This window comes from Tachypleus tridentatus, chromosome 9 (genome assembly GCF_004210375.1).
Source record: "Tachypleus tridentatus isolate NWPU-2018 chromosome 9, ASM421037v1, whole genome shotgun sequence".
Lineage (NCBI taxonomy): Eukaryota > Metazoa > Arthropoda > Merostomata > Xiphosura > Limulidae > Tachypleus > Tachypleus tridentatus.
In genome coordinates this window covers 146,814,968-146,827,566 of record NC_134833.1, presented here as the reverse complement: position 1 = coordinate 146,827,566, position 12,599 = coordinate 146,814,968, and the positions used below count along the sequence as shown (strand labels likewise).

General features: G+C 38.3%; 1 protein-coding gene across 1 annotated transcript in view; it reads left to right on the top strand.

Moving 5' to 3' along the window:
* LOC143226616 (uncharacterized) overlaps positions 1-9,470 on the top strand; it is an 85,544-nt gene extending 76,074 nt beyond the window's left edge. Inside the window, exons 3-4 of the mRNA XM_076457824.1 lie at positions 6,772-6,940; positions 7,268-9,470. Of these exons, the coding sequence (XP_076313939.1) occupies positions 6,772-6,940; positions 7,268-8,437 (1,339 nt within the window). The 3' untranslated portion in view covers positions 8,438-9,470. The remainder of the gene's footprint in view (positions 1-6,771; positions 6,941-7,267) is intronic.
* Positions 9,471-12,599: the final 3,129 nt, after the last annotated feature.

Sequence of the window (12,599 nt, the reverse complement as noted above, 5' to 3'; positions counted from 1 at the left end):
TTACAAATACTGTCTAAGCCATTACCGTCGAGGCATGCTAATAAAGCACAAGCAAGATAATCGGAAAATATGTCATTAAGTTACTCTAAATTAAGCACCTTCGCCAACTTGTAGACCTCTTATAATATAATTCGGTACGTAATTAAGCAAACAGTTCATTATGCTTTAATTTCCTTTCCATAATTATCAAAATAATGGAGAAATAATCTCTGTGTGAGGGTAGGCGACCTGACATGGGTCTTCCAACACGAGCGTGATGAAGTCCATTTTTATTCATGGACAAGTTTGGTAGTTCTTTACGAAGTATATCTCCTCGACTCTGTGGTGTCACCAGGAAAACCACTGTGTTTACTAAACCGACGAAGTGTGCCAGTTCAATTACATGCATTTCAACCACGTCACAAGATGCTAAGCTAATCCGTATCGCTCTTCCATGATGAGAAAGCAAAGATGTTTTGTTATTAAATTATTACATAGCAGTTAAGCTGACGTAAGCGTCACTGGGGTATCGTCAGATGTCCAGTTAATTGGCTAGTGTTCGATGAACCACTGTCTGTTTTGCTTGTTTGTTTCTGAATTTCGCACAAAGCTACTCGAGGGCTATCTGTGCTATCCATCCCTAATTTAGCAGTGTAAGACTAGAGGGAAGGCAACTAGTCATCATCACCCACCGCCAACTCTTGGGCTACTCTTTTACCAACGAATAGTGGGATTGACTGTCACATTATGAGGCCCACACGGCTGAAAGGGCGAGCATGTTTGGCGCGACGGGGATGCGAACCCGCGATCCTCAGATTACGAGTCGCACGCCTTAACACGCTTGGCCACGCCGGGCCAAACCACTGTCATTCATGAAATATAGGTATCACCGAATAATTCATGAAAAGTTTACAGAGTGTAGACACAAGATATCTGTTTTAAGGGCTCCGGGGGCTCGGCATGGCCAAGCGTGTTAAGCCGTGTGACTCGTAATCCAAGGGTCGCGGGGTCGAATCCCAGTCGCAACAAACATGCTCGCCCTTTCAGCCGTGGGGGCGTTATAATGTGACGGTCAATTCCACTATTCGTAAGATAGTAGTCCAAGAGTTTGCGGTGGGTGGTGATAACTAGCTGCCTTCCCTCTTGTCTTACACTGCTAAATTAGGGACGGCTAGCACAGATAGCCCTCGAGTACCTTTGTGCGAAATTACAAAAAAAAAAAAAAAAATTAAGGGCTCCTAATTACTGTTATAAACTCCTAGATAGGAGCTTCTCCTAACATCTCTCAAAGGTTATTATTTTATTTTAAATAAGGTTGTAATCTACGCTATTCATTCAAGTAATTTCCACTTTTTGTTAGCAAACATAAATTTTATTACTCGAAGGATGATAGAAAAGGGTGTGAAATTGTCTGTCATTAGATCTAATCTCCACTGCAAGGTGAATCTTGAAGGGATTTTGTTTCTATACTTTCACATCGTGAATTTCATTGGATCTAATCGTGTTTTCCAAAAATGGTCACCCCTTTATGAATGAGTTTGTTTGTTTTTTCGCACGCTTATATCAAGGTACAACATCTGGACGTTTTTATAAGTCAAACGAGTTTATATTTTCTATGTCTATTACTGACACTTGAATATTTATACTTGCAAGTGCGAAGGAAGTAAGGTGTCGCTGTGACCACCCAACTTGTGTTGTCAGAATCTAGCAAAACTCAATATATGCATACACTCAGGCGGAGAGAGAAGTAAGATACAGTTTCGCTTCTTAAATTATACTCTTCAAAAAATGAAACGCAAAAGGCAAAATATGAGACAAATTGTTAACAAGGTTATTCCGGGTAGTTCTGTATGACATGTGTGAAACTTTGCACATTCACTGCTGAACATCCAAAGTCTGCAAAGGCGAAGTCCATGCTCACTAGTTGAAGTTTAACGTCACTCAACGTCAATAACGAGTATGCCCCTCGTGAGCATCAATAACTGCTTGGCATCTCCTGCCCATGGAAGCGATGAGATGACGAATCACATCCTGTGGAATGACTGTCCAATCAGCCTGCAAAGTTGCTGCAAGCTGAGGTAGAGTCTGCGGTTGAGGTTGTCGCCGTCGCAGACGTCGGTCCAACTCGTCCCAAAGATGTTCGATGGGGTTTAAATCTGGTGATCTGGAGGGCCAGGGAAGAACGTTGATGTTGTGGTGTCTCAAGAAGACAGTAGTGAGTCGGGCTGTGTGAGGACGGGCGTTGTCATGTTGAAAAATGTCGTTGACTTTCACCATGATGTGTTGCACATGGAGCCTAAGAATCTCGTCGACGTATCGTTGAGCCGTAAGATTCCCTCGAATGTGCAAAAGGTCTGTTCTGGCATTGTAGGCGATGTCAGCCCACATCATGACGCTGCCACCACCATATCTGTCAACATCCTGCACACAGTTTGCTGCAAAACGTTCACCTCGGCGACGGTAAACACGGGTCCTTCCATCCTGCCTACGAAGCATAAAATGTGATTCATCGCTGAACCAAACATGCCTCCATCGTCGATGAGGCCATACCCGATGTGCCCGAGTCCACTGCAGCCGTGTTTGACGATGTTGCTGGGTGAGGATGGTCGTCGAGGTCGGATTCCTGCATCTCGTAGACGGTTGCGTACGGTCTGATCGGAAATCCTACGCAGCCCTGGTATGTTTGAGGCAGTAGACGTCGCAGTGGTGGTCCTATCCCGAAGGTGACGTAACCGGATGTTGCGATCTTGTGTGGACGTGGTCACACGAGGTCTGCTAGATCGTGGACGGTCACGAGTTGATCCATGTTGTTGGTGACGATTCCATAGCCTTGTGATGGTGCTTTGGTGGACATTCACAGCTCTGGCAACATCTGATCGAGATTCGCCTGCTTCCAATCGACCAATGGCGTTGTTGCGTTGTGCTTCAGTCAGTCTCGGCGTAACTGTATTGCGTGTCAGTGGCTTGACACTAAGCTATGGAAACCGAGAACCCGTCACTTTTATAGGGACTTAGCACATGTTGCACTTGCAGAACATGCAGATCTCTCAAACAAATTTATTGAACACGCATGCGATGTTTTCCTCCGTTTTCAAAGTGCACAACTTTTATTGTCATTTTGGTCTGACAATCAGTGTCTTAACACGTGTAACATCACATACTCTGAGCTTGTAACGTTATTACATATATTTCTCTTTAAAATAACAAAAAATATCCCTTTTGCGTTTCTTGTTTTGAAGAGTATATATCCATAAACGACCTCAGAGAAATAAACATAATACATTGTTAGGTTGAACTTTTACAACCATTTCTATGTATGTGGATTTGTCCATCTGTGTATGTGTATATGTATGTGAGTGCACGTACGTGACTTTTTGCCTGTCTTTATATGCCTGTGTACACGTTTTGTTTTCTGTATATATTTATGAACATGATTGCTTTAGTCATAATTTTATGCACCTTTGTATGCATGCATACTTAGTATTGAAAATACACTAATCACCACCACTAAAGTTCTGTAATTCAGCCTTTCTATTCTACTGATGTATTAGAGTGTTGCACATGCGTTAAAGGACAAGATCTTATAGTTTGATAAAACACTTAACTAGTGTCACTTAAAAATGGTGTAATTATGAGGAGAAAAGATGGATTCTTATTTCTCGATTGCAGATGGAGCCAGCCTATAATATATAGTCGAGATATTAATAGTAGTGAAGTTCAGGGAGTTTCGTACTTTTGTGAGAAGCCATTCTATTTGTGAAATAAGCCGTCAACGTTGATAGAGCAACATCCATTTAAGAATTAGGGTCTCGTGCACATACAAAGAAACACATCTGTAGTCGATGATCAAAGTGATGGGACCGACTTTCACACTGATTTTAAATATATACAGACAGAAGATAACACCACCGTCCTGGTGATTAGTTGGGCAGTGTATGGTAATCATACTTTTTTCTTTTTTCTCAGCTCTGTCACAAAAGCTGTAAACCAATGGCTAGTCAAAGAATCAGTGTTTTTATCTCCACTTACCAGCGTATCTGTTACAAATTTTAGGTTATTAAGTAGGTTAGCCAATGGTTGTGTGCCACGTCAGATAATGTATTTCTATTCCCATAGTTCCTCAATATGATTTCGGTTATATCAAAGTATTAAATTATGTAAGTCAATACCACAGTTTTCAGTAACTTACATTAATGGAGGTGAAAAAATATTTGTGTGGTAAAATATGTGAATACATTTTCAAAAACGTAGCTGCAGAAAATGTGTTCAGTGAGTTTCCATATTAGTGAGGACGTGTACATTTCACCGTACTCTACACACGTTTTCGTCAGTGATATGTAACCAGTAGAGACTGGTTCTTAGATTACTGTTGCAACCAGTGAAAACTGATTCTTAGGTCACCACTGTAACGAGTAGAGACTGGTTCTAAGGTCACTACTGTAACGAGTAGAGACTGGTTCTTAGGTCACTACTGTAAATACTGGAGACTGGTTCTCATGTTACTACTGTAATCAGTGGAGACTGGTTCTTAGGTCACTACTGTAACCAATAGAGACTGGTTCTTATATTACTAATGTAACTAGTGACGACTGATTTTAGGTCACTATTGTAACCAGTGGAGACTGATTTTTAGGTCACTACTGTAACCAGTGGAGACTGATTTTTAGGTCACTACTGTAACCAGTGGAGACTGATTTTTAGGTCACTACTGTAACCAGTGGAGACTGGTTTTAAGTCACTACTGTAAGAGGTAGATATGGGTTTTTAGATGAATAATGAAACTCTTACAAGTTGAAATATATATGAAGTATCGTTCAGAATATACACAGTGCATGTGTGTGTGTGGATCTTTAAATAACGTAATTGCTACGTATTCAGGCCACGTTAAAGAATTAAACATACAGAGAAACATTTAATCAATGAATGTTTCCTGAATACTTAGAAATTATGTTATTTAAAGATCCATACAAAGATTAACAACGCGGAGAGAATGCCAAAAAAATATATTTCACTCATGTAGACGTTTAACAGGTGTAGTTAAGCAACATGTTTAGCTACATGTTGATTGGACACAATTAAAGTAATATTTATAATTTTGTCTTTAATAAGAGATACAAGTTTTAGGAACATTTAAACATGGCATGCGTGGAGAAGTATATGTGAAATGTTTTTCCTTTTCTTAGTTCGGTTATTAGCGCCTCAACAAACTAATTACATTTCTATTCGCGCCAAAGCGACTCATAAAACGGCTCTGAGATTTTGTTTTCTTCAAGTACAAACTTTTAATTTGCGACATTTAATATCTAATTACAGTTTTATGCTCAGAAGATCAAACCCTTTCTCATCGACGTCCATGGCCTGATATATTAATTAACTCTAATTATGTCTGAAGTAATTTCAGTTTCAGGTCAGGCTAATAGACATCACGATGAGCAATAGTATCTGCTCCACGCTTAGTTATTACTAACGCACAAAATTACAGATAATAAAAACGGGAACAAGAGATCTCATAGATTAATGTACTGTAATTTCTATCTAAAAGAATTTCAAGTTTCGCTGCTATTGAGGACTCCCTTTTGTTTCCGTTCTGTTCAGGTAAGTGCCTGTCAACTTTTTGTTACCAGTTTACACGCGTATTGTTGTTCGGATTCCCACTTTTCTTCAACAAGTCGTACGAGTGTTTCTACAAATTATTTAGGATTTTTTTCTTCGTACTTATACATTACAGAGTTTGATTAGAACATCTGTATACCAAGGTGATGAACACGTTCAGTTCCGAGGTTGGACGAGCATCTCTGGCCCATTTCATCATCTTTTCATGTTATTTTACATCATCTTTTCATGTTATTTTACATCATCTTCATCATCTCTTCATGTTATTTTACATCATCTTTCATCATCTTTTCATGTTATTTTACATCATCTTTCATCATCATTTCATGTTATTTTACATCATCTTTCATCATCTCTTCATGTTATTTTACATCATCTTTCATCATCTCTTCATGTTATTTTACATCATCTTTCATCATCTTTTCATGTTATTTTACATCATCTTTCATCATCTCTTCATGTTATTTTACATCATCTTTCATCATCTTTTCATGTTATTTTACATCATCTTTCATCATCTTTTCATGTTATTTTACATCATCTTCATCATCTCTTCATGTTATTTTACATCATCTTCATCATCTCTTCATGTTATTTTACATCATCTTTCATCATCATTTCATGTTATTTTACATCATCTTTCATCATCTTTTCATGTTATTTTACATCATCTTTCATCATCTCTTCATGTTATTTTACATCATCTTTCATCGTCTTTTCATGTTATTTTACATCATCTTTCATCATCTCTTCATGTTATTTTACATCATCTTTCATCATCTTTTCATGTTATTTTACATCATCTTTTCATGTTATTTTACATCATTTTTCATGTTATTTTACATCATCTTTCATCATCTTTTCATGTTATTTTACAAGTGAGTGTAAGATGTAAGGTAAGAATAAATCTATTGAGTTGAAGTCCGTGGTTTTTTAACGAGATCTTCAAGAATAGAGATAGTGCAATGCACACTGAACTTTAAACACGGACTGGGTATGTTGGTGCTTAGCAAGGTGTCTATCTACCTATTGGCAATGTCTTAAGGTGAAACGTTGATACAGTAAAGAACTGTCACTGAATACCATTTCAAGTTTCACTTCACACTCACGTCTGTTTAATGTAGTTACTTGAACACTATTTTACGTTTTGATGAGTTCTGATGTGGTTTATTTTTGTAGGCACAAGAGGAAAGTTCAGAACTTTCTTCCTTGCAAGAGTGACCACCAGACCAGGTGCGATGTCAGTAGACCAGACAGAGTTCCTTACGATGACATGCTAATCAGTCACCACCCGACGAGACTGCCCAATCAACGTGGACCCCTTGCCCAGACACTCACTCCCATTGAGGTTGGTGTACTGCTTTCTTTTCAATATATGAATTCTCAAGATAATCTTAGAGGAACTTCAGTGCCACATAGTGACTGGTAGAAGAAAAAATAAGTGCAAGTTATTGTTCTATTAACGATGGTTTTTAAAAGGATCTAAACAAAGGCGCTTGTCTCGGTACGTATTTGAAATATGACTTCCTAGTCATCGATTCAATTCCTTGTTGGCTTTGAAAATTTTTAACAATAGGGCTCTTCAATTACGAACTTCGACGTCTTTTGTTCGTAAGATGTTCATAGTTTTTTATATCGGTACTTCTACTCTCAACCCATGTTTCTTTTTTTCCAGCTGTTTGACGTGAAATTCGGGCAATATGGGCGTCAACACGTGAGCCAGACAAATTTCTCTTTCTCTGGTAGAGAAGCTGATAGCATACGGTCCGCTAAAAACAAAGAACAGTTCAACTCAGATGGAGCTCGAACTTATGACTCGGACATTGATGACAGTGAAATAGAACCTCGGACTGTGGCTAGTGATGATGAGTTTGCTGAAGATGAGTTGAGCTTGGGGGAATTCCCCCGACAACCTAGTCATCCCTGTTCAGGAACTAATAGTCTTCTGGGGTCCACCGGAGGAGACCTCTGTCATGACGTGGAGTCAACCTCTAGTGTTGAAAATAAAGGTATCCAACGGATGTTTTGCGATGATGGCGTCGTGGGGCGAAAACATAATTCCCAATCTTTGGAACGAAACAAAGATGGATATCCTAATGAGGGATTTGAGAAAAAACAGAACTACTACAAAGGAAAAAACATGCTGGAACCAAACCTGGCTTTCTCTGACGATAGTACAGGTGTAGATCTAACGCATCGCCGGTTTGTTGGTCATCACAGTCCGCGTGGGGCTTCACACCGGGAAAAGGGGAGGGTTCCTGGACTTTACTTCACTTCAGTAGGATCACCTGTCCTGTTACAGACTCGTCCCTTATCGTCCCCTCCATATTCAACCGGGTTAGAAACTGGAACTTTACCATCCGTTTACAACCCTCACGCGGTTCAACACGCGACAACTCAAAGATCAGGTCTTCTACCAGAAGGTTTATTGTATCAAGTGAATGGCAAAGATATCCAATCAGAAGATTACAATCACTGTGGGCCTGTCTTTACCATTGGTCCTGAAGATGCATATCCTTTAGATCCTGGGTTTGGAAGCCAGGTAGAAATTAGTCCATTAGAATTCTGTACTTTTTACCCACTAAGCAGAGGGCGGCCCTCTACCTCTCCAGTCCATAAGAATGTTTATTCTTCTACGGAGGACAAAGGACTTTTTACAATAGATGGAAATCGAAACCGTTGTGATCAAACTAGTCGTGTGCCGGACGACACAGTCCGCAACTTGGATAAAACCGAGAAACATCCTGTGCCAAAATCCAACATTCCAGTGTTCCACAGTATAGAAGATAGTGGATCCTACGGTGATATGAGGCCCGTCTTTGATTCCATTACCTTATGTACGTGACCCTCAGCAGGAAGGGGTTCCTCCTTCGTAATGTAACACCACTGTTCGTTGTGATTCTTGTGATAGTATATGTAGGTGTGAAAAAAATAATCCGTTGTTTTTGTACACAGATACGAATCCCTTTAGCTCCATAGTGACTCAACTTTATAGACTGCCCTCTAGCTTTAGGCGGAAATTCCCGACACAATCCACTATATTTGTCACTAACGTAGTAAGCACTGTGATAATTAATTGTATTATTTGCTTAAGCCCTAGAGTGATTAATATTAGTTCTTGTAGGGCAAGTGTTGTGATGGTGACGGTTCATGTGGGAATATACTTTATTATTGTGTATGTTCTCTATTGTAATTATAGTCCCTAAACACTCTAGGAAGCGAAACATAAACCACGTGGTTGTATTTTTGTACCGGAATTAATGCTCAATTTTGAAGAAGTATTCCAATATTATTTAAAGTACAAGACACGGGGGTTGGGGACTAGTCTCGTTTTTCATCTGTTGTTAGCAGCGTTGCTTAACACTTCTTTGTATTTTCAACGTATGTGTCTGTTCGTGTCAATTATCCGTATAAGTTATTAGAATGCCAATGGAGCTCATATTGTATTTCATTTTTCAGAAGATGGACCTGTTTCCGTGGCTGAAATTTGAAATGTAATTTAAAGATCAGCCTAAATGCATCTAATATTACTGTTATTATAATTTTCATTATAAAATTATATACGTTTTAACAACATTACGTAAATGGCGTGAACCTCCAATGATTGGTCAAATCCTCTACATGTAGCCTCTCGTGTAAGGTGTGTGAATTAAACATTGCGTAAATAACGTGAGCCTCCTGTGATTGGTCAAATTATGAAAATCCATCCCTTCGTGTAATATGTGTGAACTACTGGAAACATTCAGTTTAGTGACGTATCACTGTTCAAACTTTTATTGGTTCTTCATCAATATCTGCCACTCTGGAAAAAAATTAGGAAAGTAAATAAGTAAATGTATTTGAAGTATGGTGTATTTTGTAAATAAAACGTACTTAAAACGTCGTGTATGATAATATATTAGTTCTAGTTTTCCTCATTGGTAAGAGAATTATAGAAACCATCATTACGAACTCTAACCTCACGGATAACACCAAACTCGTACATCAACTAATTTAACACGAAACAACACGTGAGTCTAAGTTCCAACAGTAATGGCTGTATTTTCTGATTTTCGTCAGAGGTAACCACATGGATAACACAGTTTTCTCTGTATTACACACGATCATAATTTTACATGAATAAAACACAGTATATTACTCCGTTTCTAGAACAATTTCAATAGTTATCGACTCGGGTTATAGTTCTGCTTTCGTCAGTGTTTTGTGCCCCATCTAACGGCTTTCAATCAAAATGTTTTATATGAGAAAAATAATAATTAATGTCGAACAGTGACTTGTCATATTGTGAGAAATCATACTATGGCCATGAGAACCCGTTTATCAATGTCTCGAGCTGCCAGTCGTATCGGTTATTTTCATTACTTCTGAAGGCTTACGACGTTAAAAATCGGTTTCCGATAGTCCTAGCGAATACAACAGCAGTTTTATAGTTATGTAATAAAATTAGATACAAATAAAATTAACATTTATTTTGTATGTCATAACTGAACCTTTACACGTTGTAGGCTTGGCAAGGCCAGGTAGTTAAGGCACTCGACTCGTAATCTGAGGGTCGCGGGTTCGCATCCCCGTCGCGCCAAACATGCTCGCCCTTTCAGCCGTGGATGCGTTATAATGTGACAGTCAATCCCACTATTCGTTGGTAAAAGAGTAGCCCAAGAGTTGGCGGTGGGTGGTGATGACTAGCTGCCTTTCTTCTAGTCTTACACTGCTAAATTAGGGACGGCTAGCGCAGATAGCCTTCGTGTAGCTTTGCGCGAAATTCAAAAACAAACAAACTTAAATTAAAAACCATTATTTTTTAAGACGACTATCGTCGGCCATACTAGCGTCACAGAAAGCGTTAACAGGACCCTGAAGAAACAGTCGTTATGGTAACATTACAAAGACATTAGTTCTATCTTTTTTTTTTTCTTAAAGAGATTTATGATAATGTTTTTCTCAGATTATTTTGTTTGCCACTAGGTGGCAGAGATATGCAGAATAATTGCAGAATTGCGTGTTCACTTCCAACTGGATGTCTGAGGATGGTGGACGCGTTTGTTGGTTTAAAACAGAAAACTACCAACCCTAACTTGATCAGTATCGTTAACAACGATACTACATGAGATGGAAGTGGGGCAGTTCAACTATCAAATAACTTACTCTAGGTTGATTTTTCAAACTGTAAATGTTCCCCACTCGCTACGCTTGTAATATTATCACCTGAATGTTTTATTGTTACAGAAAACTGAAGGCAATGGTACTGGTTATGATCACGGATACCGGTCTTCTGGTTATGATAAGTAAGTGTCACTTAGAGCAAATAATAACGCCATAAAATACATGTCTAATCAGGATAGTTGAAATGAAACAAAAGAAAGATAAATAGTTTACGGATATAATAGTTCTCAATATAACTGTGGTGAAATACTACACTTTAGTTTCATTCCCAAATTCACCTGCTTTACCTAGGAATCACGAAATCCTCACGTGCTCAGTTTGCTAGAACATTCGAGAAGTCCCTCGACTGAGAATAAAAGGAGCGAAGTCAGAGGCCTTTCTATGAGTTGCCTCTCACTCACTCAGTTGGTCACTTCTTCTCGCTCCTCGCACAGTCAAAATAACGTTTGATATTATTCCTTGCATCATACACATAAAATAATGAACTTCTGCAAAAAGTTTGTTGCTCTTTTAAATCTTTCACTCTCTACTTCTTTAAACATAAATTCTTTTATGCTTTTCTTAGAAAATCATTTGAAATGCTGGCTGCTTCCAGTTCAAGTAAAGTTGCTACACTCGTGGGAAATATAGCGCAGTTTCATGAAGTACAAACATCACACACAAAGTAAAGGTAGCTTACTATCAATATTTTGGGTGTAAAATTTGTGACCAAGAAAAACATTGTGCTCCACATGTGTTGTACAGTTTGTACATCTGGCTGAATATGAAGAGAACAAGTATGTCACTTGTTGTTCCCATGACGTGGTGCGAGTCCAAATATCATCTGACTGTTATTTTTGTATTACTAATGTTTCTGGATATTTAGGCACAACTAAACAATACATTAAATAACCAGATATTGTGTCTGTAATGAAACAGGTATCAGCAAGTTGGGAAACAAAAGAGTCATCCTGTGAAGACAATGAACCATCTTCATCTTTTTCTTCTACGAATCCCATTCCTGTGACACCACAACATAAACTGACTCTTGTGGTTCGTGATTTGTTTACCAAAGCAACATGAGGAACTCTTGGTTGTTATTAACAGTAATGGAATGTATTATCTACAAGAACAAGAGTTTAAATTTACAGAAATCACCATCAAAGTCTTGATTCTCACTACAGCATGTAAGGTACTCTGAACAACTGCTGATGTACTAATTGAGGAACTGGGAACTGAACATCGTCCTCAACAGTGAAGACCTTTATCAACTGATTTAAATTTACTCTGAAAGCTGTATTTCAACACGACAGGAACATTAAACCATCAATTATTGTTGCTCATGCTATGAAAATGAAAGAAACTTATCAAAGACCAAAGATTATACTTGAGGACATCAAATATGATCATCATATGTGGTTATCTAAAGGTTATTATACTCCTGTTAGGCCTGCAAGTGGGCATACCAAACAATGTTGTTTTGTGCGTCTCTGGGACAATTGAGATCATAAAAATAGTTTCAGAAAGAACGAATAGCCAGTGAAATATAAAATAAGATACCAGGGAAGCAGAATAGAGCCACAACTTTAGTGAATCCTAAAAATATGTTTCTGCCTCCACTTCATATTAAACTGGAACTCATGAAGAGTTTTGTTAAATGAATGAACAGAGATGATAATGGTTTCAGGTATCTTTCTGAAAGGTTTCCAAAAATCAATGCAACAAAAATTAAAGGAGGTGTCTTTGTTGTCACACATTCAATAAGTGCTGATAGACTATTATTTTGAAACAGTATTCAGTCAAAAAGAAATGGAAACCATTCACATCGGTTGTCAAAATTTTCTTTAAAAAATCACAGATGAAAA